The 20,459-nt window shown below is 39.9% G+C and overlaps 1 protein-coding gene across 3 annotated transcripts in view; it reads left to right on the forward strand.

Moving 5' to 3' along the window:
• The window catches only part of LRP5 (LDL receptor related protein 5), a 153,805-nt gene that overhangs the window by 37,200 nt on the left and 96,146 nt on the right, over positions 1 to 20,459 (forward strand). For all 3 annotated transcript variants that reach the window (XM_069857779.1, XM_069857780.1, XM_069857781.1), the window contains 3 exons: positions 12,767 to 12,964; positions 15,731 to 15,927; positions 17,855 to 17,986. In XM_069857779.1, the coding sequence (XP_069713880.1) occupies positions 12,767 to 12,964; positions 15,731 to 15,927; positions 17,855 to 17,986 (527 nt within the window). The remainder of the gene's footprint in view (positions 1 to 12,766; positions 12,965 to 15,730; positions 15,928 to 17,854; positions 17,987 to 20,459) is intronic.

A 20,459-nucleotide genomic window follows, 5' to 3' on the forward strand; every position in this document is an offset into this window, starting at 1 on the left:
GTGTGTACTCACTGGTGTTGTGAATTGGCCTTGCCTGAGTTCGTGTGCTGATTCTGATGGGGTTTGTAGAAATTACATTCATGGAGGAGGAGGACCTTTGAATTAGTTTGACTGGCTGAAGGAAAGCTGCAAAACAATTTCTACATTTCCCTAATTTTAGATTTTAAAATGTCTTTCATGACATGGTGTGGGTGTGTTGGACAGTGTCAGTGTCAATGGGCTCGTGCAGAAACCAGCTTAATTTATGCAGCAGTCTTCCCCATTTGGAATAGCAGAGGCTTTGGAGGAAGGAAATAAGATGCAAATTAGAAAACATCAATAACAAATTATTGTATACAAAGGATAAAGCTATTCATCATCAGTTTTGGCATTCTGTAGAATGGCCATTAGTTGAAGGTTCAAACAAGTTGTGATCAGTTTCTGTACAGTATTAAGGAAGCGTGTGCCGTAGCCCAGCCTAACCAACGCTTAAGCAGGTTGCTTATGGCAAATTAGCCAGAATCTGCAAGCAATGACTGTCATAAACCAAAGGTGTACTTGGCACTAAAGGAAGGAGAGGGTTGGCTGACTAAATATGACATGGGGGATATTAAAAGGTGGATTTGGAAGGGGTAACTATCAAGATTGGAAAGCTCCTGGTTCAGAGTCTAAAAATATAAAAGCCTCAGATGCACCTAGTAGTTAAACCAGCATTTCGTCAGTGTCACAGATAAACCATGAACCAGGCCTGTAGCTGTTCTTACATAACTCACAACTGTGTTTATAGCACCACTTAAATACAACTGCAGTGGTGTTAACTGCTGATTCAGCAGGACCTTGGTCCCACCCAACAGTGTATCCTGTACTTTCGGTTAAGCATACTGACTTTCTGTGTTGAAATCGCTGAGATCTGTATGCTGAAGCCTGATCTGCATGAGCTACAGCAGACTGAGGCTTTGGGTATTTATTTGAATGACTCTAATGAAATATTTTTAACGGTGTGTCATCTGATCTTGCCTCCTTTAGAGTAGTTGGGGAGGGGAATACTGAATAAAAACACTTGTGATTATTGCAAATACTAGAGAAGAAGAACATCAAACGTGTGAAGGTTATGCTTTTTAGCAGTTATAATTTTCTCTCATGACTACTCAGTTAAAATGAAGAAGATGCCCTGGTTTTAAGTGAAACATGGTTATTGCTGCCTTGAAAGCTAGAGATTAGTTTATATCTTGTGTACTGCTATTCAGTGATTAATTTCAAGTATAAAATTATTTCAGAAGCTTTTGGTTAATTATTTGAAAAGCTGTAATGAGGGTATGACTAGCACAACTGTTTTCTTAGAATGTAAGAAAAGTGCTCAACCATAAAATTGGTTGAGTCATATCCAGTATCTTGGTATGGCTCTAATTTCTGGGATTTGGAAAGCTTTTGATATGATGAGTGGCCAAATAGCTGCAAATAGTCTCATGCATGAGAAGCTTAAAGTTCTTATGGGAAGTATTATTTGTGCTAATTTTCAAATTGATGTTCTTGATGGTGACAGCCTTTTCATAAATGTTTTATCAGTCCTCATTCTTATTTCTCTGTTTTCCTACTCATAGCTATAACTTACTAAAGAGCAGTAATTGTTCAAAGACCATTTGCTTTGTTTGAGAGCAGAGCTGCCTGCTCAGAGATGGTAGGAAAAAGTTATTTTCCCTCAGCTGGGATTGCATGGGGAAGAAGTGGAAATGTGTCGACTTCCTTACTAACCCCACAGAACTCACTCCCATGTTAGCACTATTTTTTTTTTTCCTGCAAATTCTGTGATTCGTCGTATCCTGAGTAGTGGAGACTGAGGCTTCTTAGTCCTATGCAAATTTAGTCATCTTAAGTAGTTTGGGAATAACGGTATTCTTATCTCTTTAATTTCTACACCATTTCTTAAGGGAACAAAAGGAACTATGGGACGGCTTTGGTTGTCTCAATGCCAGCTTGAGTTGAGTTGGTTTCTCAGATGAAGTCAGGAATGTAGCTTTGGTCTCTGTAGCTTTGGCTTTAGGACTAAAGAGATGGTAGAAGCTGGCATTCCTTTGATTAAAGGACTTGATGAGTGCAGTTTATAGGTGTACAGAGGTGGTGTGGAAGTGGAGGCATTTATGAACATTTGGTCTAGCTGGATTGGCACCGTTCTGATTATCATGAATGGATGGCTTTGGTTTATCTCAAAATGTGTTTTTAATGTTTTCATGTAAAATTAAGCAGTAGTATAAACTGTAGTAAGAGTTGAATGTGTATATTAACAGGGTTTTGTTTGTTAAATTATGTTTAAAATTATAAGCGTGCAAATGAACATGCTTAGATTGCACACCTTGACAAATTATTGGCTGCCCTTTGAGTATACTATTACCACAAACATTGAGTTAAAATGCATCAGCACACTGAAATAGATAAAATGCCTTGGCTTGAGCTAAATGTTTAATGGGAATTGTGAGATCTGTGGGTAGGAGAACAACCAACACCTTTCTTACATGATCAAATTATTGTTGTGCTTGCTGGATGCTGTCCTCCATTAAGTCAGTACAATGTGTACACATAATTTCTTGGTCTCTCTTGACATACTTTAATCCAGTGTTCCTTCTGGACAGAGAAAGAAATCTAGGTTTAACTTTAGGTAGAGGTAGTTACACCAGAAGTTAAGTCATGGCTGGGTCTACCAGTAACCAGCAGAGGGTGGGAAGTGTCTCATAAGCTGATGGAGAGAGTTCAACAGTTCATTCTGCACCTTTTGATAAAAGAATCTCTGCTTAGTGCTGGTGAGGCCACCCCTGAAGGATTCAGTTCTGGGTTCATCAGCACAAGGAAATAGAGGCATGCTGATGTGAGCCTAACAAAGGGCCACAAAAATGATTAAGGGATTGACACCTTCACCCTAGAAGGCAGGGCTGATTGTTTACCCTGGAAGAGAAAAGGCTCAGGTTATCTTATCAGTGTATATAAATACGTGATGTGAAGGTGTAAAGATGATGAAGCCAGGCTCTTTCCAGTGGTATCCAGTGAAGGGACTAGAGGCAATAGGCACCAGCTGAAACAGAAGAAGTTCCACTTAAGTGAAAGAAAATACTTCACTACTGAGAGGGTGATTAATCACTGGAACAGGTTGCCCAGAGAGGTTGTGGAGTCTTGCAACATTAGGCAGGCTCAGAACCTGACTGGATGAGTCCTTGGTGACCTGCTCTGGTTGACCCTGATTTGAGTGGTGGAGTTGTAGTAAGATAAACTCCATAGGTCCCTTCCAACCTCCAGGATTCAATAATTTTGGGAAAAAACCCAGCCTTTTTGGTGCAGGGCTCATGACCTCTTGAGGTCTTTTTCCTACCTGCTTTCCTGCAACATCCCTGATCGCCCAAGAGTGGTGGTTGCTTGTGAATTGCTTTCAACATGAAATAATTTCTTAATATATAGTATTCCTTCACCTCTCTTCACAAATATATTGCATTGTCCCTTGTCCCTTATCTAGCAATCATGAGGGGCAGTTATGAGGCCTCGTTTTACCTTCTTGTGGTTTTTGTTTTGTTGGGTTTTTTTTGTAGAATTTTTGCATATGAACATGCTGGACATTCTTTTAGAGGGGAAAGTGCATAACACAAAACATGTGCAATTCCTTTTTTTTCCCTCAGGAGATCCTAGCAGAGATAAGTAGGTAATGCTGCTGAAATTTCTCTTCCTAATCTTCCTGGGTAGTGTTGCAGGTATCTTCTTACTGCTGCCCTTCTTCTCTAGCTAAATACGTTTGGACATCTCGAGTCCCTCTCTCTGAAGATTCTTCAGCTTCGTGGTGTCATGTATCCTGACTTTTTAACAGGCTGTTGAAGCTGTATTGAATGCGTGTTTGTTTACTTTTGAGCTACTACTAGGGTGTCTTGCTCCTCTCCATAAGGGTCAGCAGGGAATAATGTGCTCTTTCCTTCCAAGCACTTGATTGCAGTGATATTTGAGCATCCAGCAGCTCTCAGGCAATTCTATCTTTCCTCTTTGTTCTCAGTTGCCAAATAGTATACTATATATATGTAATGAATATATTTTAGAATAATAAACCTGTCAGAATAAAAGACGTTATAGGAATACTGTAGTGGAGAAGGGTGGTTCTTGGAGGTTTTGTTTGCTTTGCTTTAAATACGTGTCTTTGAATACAGTGTGATTAGTTGTGATGGTTGCCTGCTGTGGCGTATTTTTGGGTTTGATGTAATATTTTTCATCAAGAACATCCCGGTCTCAAAGTTCAGTGCCTGAAAAAAAAAAAAAAAGTTTTTGTAACTTTAAAGGTGGAATAGGGGAAGTAATTTTAAACGTGCAGAAATCTACAACAGTTTCCTGTAGACTCCTGTTTTGTGCCTTGGGTTTGTACAAGTTCAAGTACACTGTTGAAAATGGAGATGTTTGTGCTGATTTGCATCATCTCTACAACTGCCTCCTTTTGTGTAAGCAAGTTACTTAAGGTTTGGCAACTGTACGACATTTTGGGAGGCGGAAAAAGTGTTTGGGCAGTATTGGCTGGTTTTTATTATGTTTCTGATACCTTCCAGTTCACATGACTGGTTGCTGCTCTTTGAGGGCATGGCTGCAGTTTCTAATCTTTACTTTTACGAGGTGGCTTTTCAGTCCCATTCTTCTGATAGTACTGATGCACCTCTTAAGCCTTGATTACATGTGATAAGTATGTACCAAAACCCAGTGACTTGCTGCAGTTGAACTGCATTTGTTTAGTTGCCTTCTGACTACGAAGCTTGGTAGGGAAGCCTGCAGCTACTGTGCTTGCTAGCCGAGCAGTAACTGGATTTTACAAACTATTGAATCCAATACTTTAGGCTACTGGGTGGTCTACTAGTAGTTGTGTGTTCAGAAAGTATAAATGTATGTCTTCTCCCTAATGAAGCTTTGGCATTTGCTCTGATTTGTTCCTGCTGGTTTCTTTGGTGTAGCACAATATAGTTCAGTTTAGGGACGGAACTGATGAAATTGTTATGAAATTATTATTATTAGGAGTTAATCTCTTCTCTCCCTTGCCTCCCCCACCTCCATTTTGCCTTAAAAGTCTGGAGTTAAAGGTTAAAACTCAGTAAGTGAGAAGACACTTAAGCATCTCTGAAGAACTGAATAAATTAACCCAAGAGCTTGCCTCAGGGATACTTTTTGTTCAGTGCTTCTCTAGTGCTGTTTGGTTGTGTTTTTTAAAGAATATTCATTTGTGATAGCTGCCTAGCAGTGAATCTTTCTCACAGTGGCTTTTTTAGTTTTTTAGCAGCTCTTTAGGAATTGACAATTTCATTTTCTTTTACAGCCTCTGTGCTTTGACACTTTCATTGACCTGTTGTTATCCAGGTGGGATACAAAACTCCTGGGATGCCAAATCTCATTCCTAAAACCGTGATTGATCTAGCGTGTACTAAAATAACAAATACTGGGTTTGATATTTATAACTCTCTACAGTTGTTATGGTATGATCTTTCTCAGGGGTATTTAAAACTGTGTAATTTACATTTAAGACTGTGACCGCCATAATCAACCAACCAAAAAAAAAATACCCAAACACATGCACTGGGCTCTTTATTGTTATTTAGTAAATATATTTTCAACAGGCTTCCAAAGTAGGGAGCAGTTAGTAGAACAGGTAGTACTGGACTGAGTTTCTTTGAATATTTTGCTGAATTTTCCTGAAACTTTATCTGGGCTAAATATTTTTTTTAAAAAAAAAAGTGAAATGAAACCAATAGCGATTGTTAATGTACTGGACACTAGCGAGAAAGGTTATATTTGAAAAACAAAAAAATTAGCCCCAAACCATAGGCTGTCTCAGAAATATTGGTGATGTCTAGACTGTCTTGAAGTGCTTGGTTTTGTTGAGATCAATAAGAAATGTGAACTATGGAGCATGTTAAGGAAAAAAAAAAGCCTTTTGTCTTCTCCAGAAATAATGTCAGTCACATGTCTAGATTCCTGAATTAGGCAATCTTCATGGGTTTATACTCTGTTAATTAAGGTTAATTTAAATCAGGTTGATTTAGATCAGTTCTTCACATGTAAACTGTTACAGTGCACAGACTCTTTAATATTTTTTCTCTCAGAAGGTACATTGAGTTTTTTAGTAGATTCCTCCCCTGCCCATAAAGCCCAAACCCAAATTATCTGCTGTTTGTGTAAGAAATAAGCCTATGTCCTGGGGGCATTTGGAAAATGCAGAGGATAAAACATAATGGCTACTACTGGACGTGACTAAAATACTTAATTTCTCCATTGTTTTCCCTTTATGGCTCCTTCTCTGATGGAATCGCTAGTGCAAGTAGATGTCTTCTGTCATCTACTTGACAGAAGATTAATTTCTTAAATGGATCTGTGGGTTATTTCAAGGATGGGTATAAAGCCTTTGACTTTTTCTTCATTAACAAATCACATCAAGGAAGTTTCCCCCCTTGACTCACTACTCTGAAATTTTTATCTTGTAGTGTTACTATTGCTGTTAGGTTCACAGTACTGTTTTTAGCTAAGCCTGTGTCATTCTTTCTATAATAACCATGGAATTTTTTGTTTCCTCAGGGTTTGTAACTTACCCCCAAAATTTGTCTCTTCAGCTGAATCTCAGTGTAGGGTTTCTTAGTTAGGATGCTGTTTATACTTAATTTGGTTTCAACTAACGTTATAATTCAAAATAGAGGAGGATAAAGGAACTGGAAGCTTGACACTTTGTGCCTTCTTGAAAACCCACACAGGCGTGCATTTAAAACATGAATTTTCATGGCCTATTATAGTCTGAAATCCAGTGCTATGTTGTGACTTTTATTAACCAAAAAAAATTGTCAGAACAGCCTAGACGTGGTGGGAGAAGAGGTAAAAGGACTGCTCTAGCTAACTGTAGAGTGTAACTCTCAAAGTCTCATCCAGGCTGGCCCTGAACACCTCCAGGGATGGGGCATCCACAGCTTTTCTGGTCAGCCTGTTCCAGTGCTTTCCCACCCTCACAGTAAAAAACATCTTCCTAATATTTAATCTAAATCTACCTTCTTTCAGCCTAAAACCGTTAGCCCTCTTCCTGTCACTGAAGTCCCTGATAAAGAGCCTCTCCCCAGCTTTCCTCTACAGGAACTACTCTTTGCCCCCTTTAAGTACTGAGAGAGTGCTATAAGGTATCCCTGGAGCCTTCTCTTCTCTAGGCTGAACAACCCCAACTCTCTCAGCCTGTCCTCATAGCAGAGGTGCTCCAGCCCTCTGATCATCTTTGTGGCCCCCCTCTGGACTTGCTCTAACTGACCCATGTCCTTCCTGTGCTGAGGACTCCAGTACAGAATGCAGTATTCCAGGTGACATCTGATGAGAGCAGAGTAGAGGGGTGGAACCACCTCACTCAATCTGCTGACCACAGTTCTTCTGGTACAGCCTAGGATACGGTCAGCATTCTGGCCTGCAAGTATATGTGTTTTGCTTGTGTTGAGCTTCTTAGCCACTAATACCCTTAAGTCCTTCTTTTCAGGGCTATTCTCAATCCATTTTCACAGAATCACAGAATAACCAGGTTGGAAGAGACCCACCGGATCATCGAGTCCAGCCATTCCTATCAGCCATTTCCACCCAGCCTGTGTTTGTGCTTGGAATTGCCCCAGTCCGGGTACAGGACCTTGCTCTTGATATTGTTGAACTTCATGAAATTAGCACAGGCCCACCTCTCAAACCTGTCTGTCGGTGTCCGTCTGGATGGTATCCCTTCCCTCCAGCATGTCGAACCCAGCACATAGCTTGATGTCATTGGCAAACTTGCTGAGGGTGCACTTGATCCCACTGTCTACGTTTGTGACGAAGATGTTAAACACCACTGATTCCAATACCAACCCCTGAGGAACGCCACTCTTCACAAGTCTCCACTTGGACATTGAGCTGTTGACCACAACTCTGTGAGTGCGACCATCCAGACAATTCTTTATCCACTGAGTAGATGATGGTAGTTACTTTTCCCTTATCCACCAATGCTATAGTTACATGTCCTCTTTTCCAGGCAGTGGGAACTTCCCACTGAGGAGCTGAAAGGAAGTGTCAATTTACGAATTTACGTGAGAGTAGGGAGGCTCTGCGGAGGGATCTGAACAGGCTGGTTCGATGGGCTAAGACCAGCTGGATGAGGTTTAACAAGGCCAAGCGTTGAGTCCTGCACTTGGGACACAACAACCCCATGGAGCGCTACAGGCTTGGGAAAGAGTGGCTGGAAAGCTGCCTGGCAGAAAAGGACCTGAGATGTTGGTTGACAGCCAGATAAATATAATTCAGCGGTGTGCCCAAGTGGCCAAGAAGGCCAGTAGTATCTTGGATTGTATCAGAAACAACATGGCTATCAGGACCAGGGAAGTGATTCTGCCCCTGTACTCAGCGTTGGTGAGGCTGCAGTTCGAATGCTGTGTTCAGTTTTGGGCCCCTCATTACAAGAAAGACATTGAGATGCTGGAGTGTGTCCAGAGAAGGGCAACAAAGCTGGTGAAGGGACTGGAGAACAAGTCTTATGAGAGGCGGCTGAGGGAAATGAGGCTGGAAAAAACTAGCTTGGCGAAAAGGAGGCTGAGGGGAGACCTTGTCACTGTCTACAACTACCTGAAAGGAGGTTGTAGAGGTGTTGGTCTCTTCTCCCAAGTGACAGGGGACAGGACAGGAGGGAATGATCTCAAGCCATGCCAGGGAAGTTTCAGATTAGACATCAGGAAAAACTTCTTCACCAAAGGGATTATTAGGCACTGGAACACGCTGCCCAGGGAGGTGGTTGACTCACCATCCCAGGAGGTATTTAAAAGTCAGGTAGGTGAGGTGCTTAGGGATCTGGTTTAGTATTAGACAGGTATGGTTGGGCTTGATGATCTCAAAGGCCTTTTCCAACCTAGGAATTCTACGATTCACTGGACTGCCACAACTTATCAAAGATGTTGGATAGTGCTCTCTTGCTCTCCTTAAGTCTAGGGTAGTGAGCTTGCTGCATGCTGTAAGGATCTGGAACTCCTTGATTTCATGGTCACTGCAGCCAAGGCCTTGAGCTTCACATTCCCCACCAGCCCTTCCTTGTTGGTGAGAACAAGGTCAAGCATAACACCTGTCCTCATTGGTGCTTCTATTACTTGGAGAAGGAGTGCATTGCAGGAAGCTCTTGGGTTGCTTGTGCCTTGCTGTGTTGTTCCTCCAGCAGATAGAGGCTGGTTGAAGTGCCCCATGAGGACCACAGCTTGCAAATGCGAGGCTGTGCCTTCTATGGAGGGCCTCATCTGCTCACTCTATGTGATCTGGTGGCCTGTAGCAGACCCTCAATATCATGTGTCCCTGACATCCCTTTAATCCTGACCATAGGCTTTTGTTCAGCTCATCATCCATCCAAAGGTGGAGTTCCACGCTGTGGCATGGTTTTAAATAGTTTTACATACACTTGGAGACTCTTACTCCTGCTGCAAGAACAGCTGAAATCTTCTTACAGTGATATTCACACTCTCTATTTGGGGCCTTGATGTGTTAAGAGATGCCCAGATCAGAGCTGGTTTCCTATAATCCATGGCAATTCAGCACCTGCTGCCTACCAAAAGGGTGGAAACCTGCTGCAAAAGGGAAGGAGGTTAAATAGAGACAAGAATTGCTTATGCCGTTCCATCACTTGGCATGCTTTCCTGTGATGGATCATGGGGGTGCTTTGTGGCACATGGGGGCATGAAAACATTGCTTAAGTAGGTCCTTGATTACTGCAGAAACTCTAAACGTTTTGGAAGTGTTGCCAGGAAGATCAGCTTTATGATACTTACAGAGTGTCATAAAGATACCTGCTGAGACACCTGAGAGTCAGGTGATGACAGGATAATAGTAAATGTATACATGTTGCATTAAAAACATCCAGCTGGGAGAGAAGTGCTTTGAAAGAACACCGTCTGCATTTAGATTGTTCTGCACATTTTCTAAATGCATCTTCATCCTGCTTGCTTTCCTTTGCAGTACAGTTAGGTTGCTAGTACTGTGAACTTTTAGACCTTTGAATGACACAGGCATTGATGAGAGCTTGGTACCTGTTAATGAGCTAAAATTGTAGGGATGTCATTTTCCTGTGGCAAGTTAATGTGTGAAGTTGAAAGTTCTGCTTCTGTCCGTGTCTCTCTGTGTGGGCAAGGATAAACGCACATCACCTATGAAATCAGGCAACAGGTTTTTCTGGAGACAAGAGGCTCTTGATCTGGAGCTTCTTTAATATCACAGAAAATCCATGAGGGCCAGCTTACAGACTTTGTTCCTTTTGTTCGTCTAAATACATTGTCCTTCAGGGGAGGCTGCAATTTTAAGGGGAAGCTTGAGGAGAGGAATTTTGCTCAAGGGTAATTTATCCATCTTTTTTACTTTAACCTGTTCTTACGTTTTAATTGGACCTAGGTATTTTTGTCTCCTTTCATTTTGCTTTTACGTAACTGTCATGGCATTCCTAATTTAGGTCTAAACTCCTCTTTAGTCTGCATTTATACATTTCAATATATGAATAAATATGAGACTGTCATAGCCTTATGATATACCCCAAAGTCACCTTTAAGAGCCGAGTTTTTCTTAATTCAGCAGTCCATTTTTTGTCCATCTTCATTCCTGTAGAGGTCGCTCAAGGTGTCTGTAGAATACTTCAGGGTGGTGTAGGTGAGCTGTGTCAGAAAACTGATTTGACCTGACCAAAAGTTAGTATTTGACTGGATCAGTTTCACAGTCTTGATTCACCAGCTGGTTATGTAAACAATTTCTTTAATGTCTGCTTTTCTCTGGCTTCTGTTTTTTGCTTCCCCACACAGTTTGAGCTGCTGCAAATTACTGATTTGTTAAAAAAACCCAAAATGAGTGGGAATTTACATTCATTAGTTGTCTTTTGAACTGAGGTAGCTCAGCTACTGCTGCCATCTCTTCAGGAGCAGTCTGTCCTGGTTGCTGGAGCAGAGATGTTTTGGGGAGGGCGTCTGGGCACACGAGTCCACTGCAGCCGCTCTTGAGGTGAGCTTTCACAGAAGCATGAGGACTCATCTGTATAGAAGCTTTACCATTTCATCTAGATAAGTTGTTTTACCATTCCACACTCAAGTGTATGTGTATTGTGATACAAGCGAGTAATTCTGTCTATCTATATTTTTATCTGTATTCCCCTTTTCAGTCAGATAAGCATGCTTAGGATGATAGATGCTGCTATGATTAGGTGGTCTAAATAAGTAAGTCCTGTGACTGTGCCGGACCTGGAGTTGCAGCTGAATTGAGGTGCAGTAGGTATGTGAGCATTTTAAGCCCAAGTGAGTTGTGAGAGATATGTGCTGGGGATAACTGTACAGCTGTCTATTCGTCCTTGGTTGAAATGATGACCCCAGCTGCACGTGAAGCACCTGTGAAGCTACTGCAGTTTACAGGAGTGTATTTTGTTGTGAAAGGGAGAATGTCCTGCTGATAAACATGACAGCAATTACAAATGTAGTCCTTCCTACATTCCAAAAGTGTACAGCATTCTCTTTCATAAAAGGAATTATGAAGCTTTTTTTTTTTTTTGGTCTCTGTGTGTGTTCAGAATGCACGTTCATTTACTTTCTTTGTGGTTTCTAGCACAGTTATGTAGCCAGTGCTGTTGTCTTCAGGGGATACGAGTGTCTAAGATAATGCAGGTTATGAAAGGTCTGGCTAAGCATGGGCTCTGCAAGACTGAATGGATGCCTCTTTACCATGCTTTTCCAGAGCTCCAGTGGTTGCAGGACTTAGCTTAGATGGAGCTTAGTGCACTTACCTAGCGGTGCCCATCTGGCACTGTTGTTCACCTACTAGAGCACAATGAACCTGGAATGCTGGAGTATCCAGTGCACAGACATCTGATTTTGTTTGAGGGCTCTATGTCAAAGGCTTCCTGACACAGACCATGCCAGAAATGGCTGTATTTGCTTTGGGAAAGGAATATTTTTTCTGTCATTGGCCTGATATATATGTGCAAGGGGGGTTGGTTGTGTTGTGTTTGAACCCTGGCATGCTGAAGTTGCAACCTGGATATATTATGGTGGGTAGTCTTTACCAGCTGGGAACTGACTGCCCTCCTCTTATCAGAAATTTCTCTCCTAACTGTACATTCTCAACTTTTCATGCAGGCATCATGTGTTTTGCTACTTTTTGATCTGGTCCTTTCCAATTGATAAATGCTATTAACATCCCTATGCAGACTATTTAAGTTCCTCATTGATTGAGTAATGGGGAAACTGGGATGTAGATCAGAAAGGTAAAAAAGCACCCAAAAATCAATATAATGTCATTCTAAGTCTGCATGATTCACGTTTTGTTTATTGACAGAAACAAATTTCAGAGCGCTTGATTTTATTCTTTTCAGTGTTCAAACTTTCAAAAGGGAGTTGTGCTATGGTCATTGCCTGTTTGGATAATTAGTTTCTTCAGAATGTGATTTAGGATATTAACTTGTAGTAACAGGCTACACAAGGATGATACTCAGTGCAAATGCTTACGCCGTTGTGGTGCTGCCCAGCATTGAAAGAGAATGGTAATACACTATGCAGAGGCAATGCTTGTGAGAAATGCTGTCATGAAGGACTTTCTTTGCACCCTCTGGAACTGTGGTTTGATTTATGTTAATAAGCATGTTAAAGTTTTGAGTATATACATTTGTCTACGTATGTCTCTCTCACCTATATAGACTTACAGGCTTTGCAAAGAGCTTCTTTCCCTTCTGCTCCTAAAGCTAACCAGCATGTATTGTGATTTAATTTGTGTGTATCTCTGCTTTCTTTTCCAGATACATGTATTGGACTGATTGGGGTGAAACACCCAGAATAGAACGGGCAGGAATGGACAGCAGCACACGAAAAATAATTGTCGATTCAGATATTTATTGGCCAAATGGTCTTACGATAGATCTTGATGAGCAGAAACTTTACTGGGCTGATGCAAAGCTGAGTTTCATTCATAGGGCAAATCTGGATGGTTCTTTTAGGTGAGTTTCCTCTAGTCAGTAATATGGTGCAAGATGTTTCTTACCTCCTGCATTGGTTTTGAACCAAGGCTTTTTTGTCACTAGTCTAGAATAGTGACGGTACCTTATTGTTCTTTTTAAGTGCAATCATTGGTAGCTTTTCAAAAAGTAAATAGCCTGACATCATATAAAACTGGTTTTAAAATTTTAATATGTCTTGAAAATAGTTGAATATGCCTATCTTTGGCCCTAGGCAATCTAGTATTTATCTGGTGGCTGGGGTTTTACAGTATTGTTACTGTATTTATTTTCAACAGGAAATATACATTGAGAGACACTTGTCCTTGGCCACATGCAAAGGTGTCCTTTGTGACATGCCTATAAATTAAGCAAATTCAGCTTACTTCAGACTGTGAGTGACGAGGAAGCAGATTTTCCTAGAGCTTGATAGAAGGCACAGTATGGAAGTTTTCATTGGTGGCTCCTGCCCAAGTGTGCTGTTGGTTTTTGGCTTTTGTAGATGCAGAGAGCAGACCTTTCAGGCAGGGCACACCTAGATATTTGAGATAGCACTTTCAATTCTATGCAGTGTTCAGTGGGCAGGTTGTGTTGGTCCTGAAGGGTGTGTCATCTGCCAGTGAAATGTCCTGCTAAAGTGGCAGGTCTCTGCATTCTGATCTGGCTTTGGTCTCCAGATGATTTCATAACATTTTAAGTATCTGTGTAGTGAAATCATTTTGCTTTGGAAAAAAAGTTGGAGTTTTATTTTACACGTATCGGTGTATTTGAGTAATAATGTCTGCCCCCAAACCAACTACATTTTCTATAGTGTTTTTAAGTTTCGGGGTTTTGTTTTTTTTTTACTGAGATGCACCCTGTGCCCGATTTTCACACTTGTAAAAGAGGAATAGCAATATTTACATCCTTTATAAAATATTCAAGTTCCTTTGAGAGCTCTATGTAAGAGCTAGATAATGGTTGTATTGTAGTAAGTGATAAGTAGTGACTGACAGCCAGAAGTATAAACAAGGGAAAAGCCCTTTGTAGAAGGGAGCGGTAGCTCAAAGGCTGAGGGCAGATTCATATAGAGAATGAAAATCCTCTCTCAAAACTCAAAATCTAAGAGAGGTTTTTATCCAATACACATGAATGTATTTCTCTGATTTGGCAACAAGTGGGAGAGGGTAAGGTTTCCAGACACATGCTAATTGTGTAGATTTCACTTGCATGCATGTGTAATTGGTAAGTAAAATTTATTTTGCTCATTTTAAGTTAGGGAAAGGCCATCTGCAAAGGAGCAAGCCTTTAGATATGCAAATTCCAGCAACCTGTTCAAATTACTTTGTGGTAGATTAGTGCATGACCACCAAGTGGCTTTCACCAAGTCCAGACCCAAGTGGCTTTGTATTGAACCATAAATGAAACAATCGTCTAGGAAAAATCAATGTATTTTGCCTTTAAAAAAAAATTAGCTCATTAGTGTACACTTCTTGCATATTTTATTCAACTGCTGGAGGGTGTAAATGCACGCTTGATATCAAGATATTCCTATGCAGGATGCATTCTGGAAATTCCTTATGTCTAACTGCATATGGAATTTCAAGCATTGTCAAGTATAATAGGTTGATGTCACTTAGCTGTGTATATTTTATATTGTTACCGTATGATAAATTTTCCTTCTTAAAATCTTATGCACATTATTAAAATGCCATCAAGAAATTTGAAGGTACTTCCCCAGCCTGGAAAATGCACATGGTACTTATGCTGCTCAAAATAAACCATGGTCCTTTCCCTGCCAGGTGTTATCTGCTTTATGTTATATTCCTTACTTTCCTTAACGATGATGCTGAGATTGCAGCTTTCTCAAAGTTATATGATGAAAAATTTTGAGTACTGGTTTGCTGTGTCATCACTGGTTTGGAAGGTGTGTGTATGCCCTTGTGCATCCATAAATTGTATGATTTTTGTGAAAACTGAGTTCTGATTGTTTTGACTGAGGAATCATCAGGTTTGTTTTCACTGACTTATTAAATGTTTCCAGAACTACTGAGCCTGAATTATACAAATTTATTGCAATATGTATAAATTTAGGGGATCCTGTGAGTTTAGAAAACTTGGAAAGTGTCATGTGTTTTGTGGCTTTCAGTTCAGCTAATAACTAGTGTGAAAATATATGCTTCCCCAGAAGAGATGTGGCTCAACCAGGTAATTGAAAAACATCTTAAATGTTTCTGATGTGTGTTAGTTATAAATATTTAGTCTTAGGAAAAATATAACTGCCGCTTGTTCTACTTTTAAAAAGATAATCAGAAAAGTATTTGTTTCTGCTGCTGACCAAGTTAAGAAGGGTAATTTTTTTTTCTTGCTACAAGGAAGGATGGAGTGCAGCTGAAGTCCTGGGCAGATATGTTGTAGGGGGACAAAATAAAGTAATGCTTTAACTGGAGGAGCACTCTTTGGACCTGTTTCCTCCAAAAGGCAATTGTTTGCGTATTTGCACAACCCTGTTAAAATTCACTGTGGCCTTTCAGGAGTCACTGTGGAGCTGAGTCAGATGCTGTGTCACTGTAAAACCCAGTGTATTTGTGTCCTTTTTGCTTTAAAAGGGCAAAGTCCTGCTTTGTATTTTCCAGCGTGCTTATCACTTTTATGACCAGGTGAATCTCTTAGTCCAGCGAATTTGTTACAAGAAAGCAGTTCCTATATTTTATAAAAGCCAGATTTTTTATCTCCATGGTAACAAGTGGAAGCAATGCATTTTTAATCCTTCCTCTTTCTTTCATCTAGGCAAAAAGTTGTTGAAGGTAGTCTTACTCATCCCTTTGCACTGACATTGTCCGGGGACACTTTGTATTGGACGGACTGGCAAACACGCTCCATTCATGCCTGTAACAAAAGGACGGGAGAGAAAAGGAGGGAAATATTGTCTGCCCTATATTCTCCAATGGACATCCAAGTCTTTAGTCCAGACCGGCAGCCGTACTGTATGTTTTACTTTTCCCTGAAACCTTTTTCATGACTGTTACTTATCTATCAAGAAAAATGTTAATTATAAAAATGGTTAGTGTGAAGTTGTAAGATTTTGAACACTTGTCAGGGGATTGGTTGCTAAGACTACCTAAATCCAGTACCTTTCTTTGCAAGTTCCAGCCTAAGTTGTTATGAAATTTACTCATCATCCCATTTGGTGTAAGAATATCTAAAATCCAGTGCAGTGTATCAGTGACATATTTTGATTTGGACTATCTCAATGAGAATGAGATGCTTTGCTTTTTTTTTTTTTAATTTTTTTTTAATAAATAGAACCACTACAAAATGTGTAATGTTCATGTTGTACGTATAAGTGCATTTTGCAGTACTGACTTCGATCATGTTTATCTTCGATGTATAACAAATATGAATGCTTTGATATGGAAAGGATTTAGTCGTGAGCTTTTGTATTAAACATATTCCTGCCTCTATTTTTTCTTTGTGTCATACTACTTCAAAAGAAGGCAGAGAGAATTGAATCAGACTGTATGATTTTTGTATATGTGTGGATTCCATGTGGTGCTTGATCTAGGGTTTCTTTAGGATTATGAGAATGGGACTTAAAAGCAATAATGTGGAAATATATATAAGTGAGTAGCTATGGGAGGAATCATCTCTTGCATTGGGGTAGGTGCTCTTGCCATTTGGATTGGTTTCTTTAGTTATGCCTACTGTAAAATGTGCTTCCCTAAAGATAACGTTTGTTATTCCAGTGAAGTTTTGTAGGATGTCAGTACACGGGCTTGAAAGTAAGCAAAGGGTGCTTGATGCTTGGAGATCATCTTGCTCGTGTTCCATCAACTAGTTTTCATTGAAGTTGTTCGATATGCACAGCACCCTGGTTTATCTCACAGCTCCAGATAAGAATTTCTCTCTGCTGAATTCTTGTAGCTTCTAGCTCAGGGAATGTCCCAGCCTGGGGTCATAGTATTTCACAAAGAAAATACGGCATACAGGAAATAGTGTATGCTGAAAATATCTTATATGCCATTGACTTACATTAAGATCAGATGTGGATTTCTTCCTCTCCCTTTTTTTCCCTCCTTTGTGACTGTCATTGAAAGTAACAAACCAAATTAGTCAGAAATGTTGTGGCTTTATATTAAAGCAGTTCAGGTGCTTATTCAAACCATGATTGATTTTGGAGAGATCTTGCACAACCTGAGATATATATATATATATATACAAAAATAGCTGTCAATGTTATCCATTATTATTTATGGTTACAGTTTAATCTCTTGCCATTTTTTCCCATCTAAATGAGGTGCATGTAGTTGTTTATCTGCCCCTGTTCTGTTCCATTCATCCATCTGTCCTCCCAATTTTTAGTTTACATTTTGAAAATTTCTGATTTCCATATTGCTCCTCTGGATTTTTAGGTGGTTCAAGAATAAGTCTTGGTGTGAAAGCTTTGCAGTAGGAAAAGATACTTCCAGCATGCAACACTAATGTAGGAATTACACAAATTGTTATGTTTTTCCTTCTTTCATAGAACTGGTCACGGCCCTCACCATCACAATCATCCAAGCCCTTTTTTCCAAATACATGATGTAATTTAGCAGACCCAGCATCCACAAAGTAAATGATGTCCAAAGCGCTTAGCTGTGCTTAGTTTTAGAAACATTGAAAGAACTGTACAGTGAGAATGTGCTGAGCTGCCAGCTATTTCAAAATCAACTTTTGTCTACATCTCAGTTTAGGTGCCCTTAGAAGTGAGATGCTAGGAACAGAGGGTATCAAACACTTTATTTTGTGGTTCCTCAGTCTTTTACCACTAAAGCATGTGCTAGTTATTTCAGATCTATAATTTCTTCCTCATATAGAAAGGAAGGTGTTAAGAGTTCTAGAAACATTCAAATAAATCTGTTTGGTTTCTTCAAGATCACACTCCATGTGAAGAAAACAATGGTGGTTGCTCCCATCTGTGTCTGCTGTCTCCAAGGGACCCCTTCTACAGCTGTGCGTGTCCCACTGGTGTGCAGTTAGAAGATGATGGCAGGACATGCAAATCAGGTAGGAGTTTGGCTTTTCTACAGTAACAGTGTTGACTTGGTTTGGGTTTGCCGCTTAAAAGCTGAGCCTTGAAGAAGTGAGTGGAGAGGAACTGCCTGACATTGAAATGTCACTCTTATCCTGGTGAAGATGGCAGAAATTTTGCACCCAGATCTCCTGCCATTAAAGACTGATTTTTATGAACTGAAGCTGGGTAATTTTTACTGTATTTTGTGTCTTTTGACTATATTTTATGTTGCCAGTTCTGTGTAGGAATGAAGTAGTATAAGTAGCCCATTGCAGAGGAGTTTTATTACAAGTTAGCTACTGTAGGACATCTTTCCGTTTGGACAATGGACTATGTACAACAGATCCATGCTTCCTCCCACTCATTGTCCATTAGCGGTCAATGATGCAGTAGTGGTGGCCGATACATATCAAAGTTAGCAGTACACTTGAGACATGTTCTGCACACAGATGTGCTAAAAATTTTGTCAAGGTCACATCCACATGCTCATGTACTATTCTGCAGATAACCCAATGAGTGAGATAACCTGTGCTTCAGTTCATTTTATAAAAAAGTAATCTGTACAGAAGAATTCAAAATGAAAATTCAATCTGAAAATACCATTTTTCTCGTTCTGAAGATTCATCCCTCTGTTTCCCTTTGGGCTGCTCTGTGGGAAGGATTTATGAGAAAATTGCACTGAGATTTTCTCTTCTTGCATATAGTTTGCGTTTTTGGGGGGCATTATATTTAATTTTAAAGAATGAGGCAAAGCTTTGTGTGAAGAGTCTTATAAAGTGTGCTGCTTGAGACAATTGAGGTAGAGAAAATAATGTTCTAGGTGGCTGCTCCATGTCACTGAGAAGTAGAGGCTTGTGTATCAGCAGTAGAAAGCTGTTCAGAAAATAATACCTAGACTATATGTATTTGTTGCAAAGTGAACTAGGTGCATATTTTGTATCCATAAGTTGAATGAGTCTAGTGGTATGCTTTGAAAGCTTAGTTTTATCATTGATCAGGAATCCTCTTCAAAACAACTTATTACAAAAGCAGGCAATTAACATTGATACTAGAAGACAAAGTTTTTTAGAATGCTCCACCAACAGTCTAAAAGACATTCTGCTGCCTGTTTCCAGTGTATTTTCAATGGGTCTGGTCAAAGAGTATAGTTATTTTCTGATGTGGCTTGATTCCCTGTAAGTACTAAAGCAAGCATAATAGATTCCTTTCATTTGTGAACTTAAAGCAGAATTTGAATGCTGAACCTGTAGGGTTTAAGGACCAGCTTTATTAGTTCATCCTGCTGCAATTGAAAGGCTTATAAGGTAGTTCTTGCAGCTGCTGAAAGACCTTTCCTCTTTCCTGCTATGGAAAGTTTCTCGTTCATAGCTTTTAAAAAAATATTGCTAAATGCTCAGGACAAACAGGCATTTTTAGATGTTCATGTTGACCTTGTGTTTCAGGCAGTGGGAATGAAGATCAACCTACTTTGGGCGTTTTGGCAGATAGCACAAGCAAGAGTGACTGATTATACAGTGCTTCCACCTTTCTGTTGTCAGGCCAGAGAATCTGCTAATGGTGCTTTGTCAAAGGAGGGCATAAAAGTGGAATGGGAACAGGAAATCTGGTTTTGCATGAGAATGTTGCCTTTTGGTTCAGTTTTATGGATTATTTCTTTCCCAAGCTCCATATCTTTTGTTGTCCTGTCTGCCTTATGCCAACCTTCTTGTGCTTCTCTTTTCCCTCTTACTAATTAACTCCTTGGCTGCAAAGAACTGACTTTTTGTTCTCTGCATGAGTCCCTTGTACTAATGTTGTTTCAGGAATGAGGTATGCAACAGTGTTGACCACCTCTCCTTTTTGTTCCCATTTGGCTTGGGCAGAAAAGTTCAAAGTCACTTGGGCATATCAGCTTCTTTGATGTTAAGCTCCTAAGGGAATTATACAAATGCTACTGGGGATTTTCCTGCGAGAGGAAAAAGCATTCTGTTCTCAAAATCTATGTCTCATGGAGAGTTTAATAGTGCAGGTATAACTATATAATATTATTCTGTGTCTCTGTCTGAAACTAATTTTGTGCAGAAAAGCCCTGAGGCTTTTGGGCAGTTCCAGCTATCTGAATTATTTCTAATGTTCAAATAGGAGAGCTCTGTAGCTCTTTACCAAGAGTGTTAAATGGTAATAAGCCTAGGTTATAAGAAAATGTGAATTCAGGACAGGTTGTGCCACTATTTGCTTTGCTGTGGGTTATGTCTGTATGCATCGAAACTCTGGAATTCTGTACTTTTTCTAAACATATAACTGTTATGCTGAAGCCATAAGTATTGTGTCTGTGTTAAAAGGATAGTTTATTTTTCTGTAGTTTCGGTTTTCATTGTTGATTTCTGTTGATTTCAGTGTTGCTTTCTCTCTGTTTCTAAACAGTTGCTCTGAAGAAATAAAGTTAGCTCTACAGTACATACCTGTCACAAATAACGTATATTAAAT

This window comes from Phaenicophaeus curvirostris, chromosome 5 (assembly GCF_032191515.1).
Source record: "Phaenicophaeus curvirostris isolate KB17595 chromosome 5, BPBGC_Pcur_1.0, whole genome shotgun sequence".
Taxonomy (NCBI): domain Eukaryota; kingdom Metazoa; phylum Chordata; class Aves; order Cuculiformes; family Cuculidae; genus Phaenicophaeus; species Phaenicophaeus curvirostris.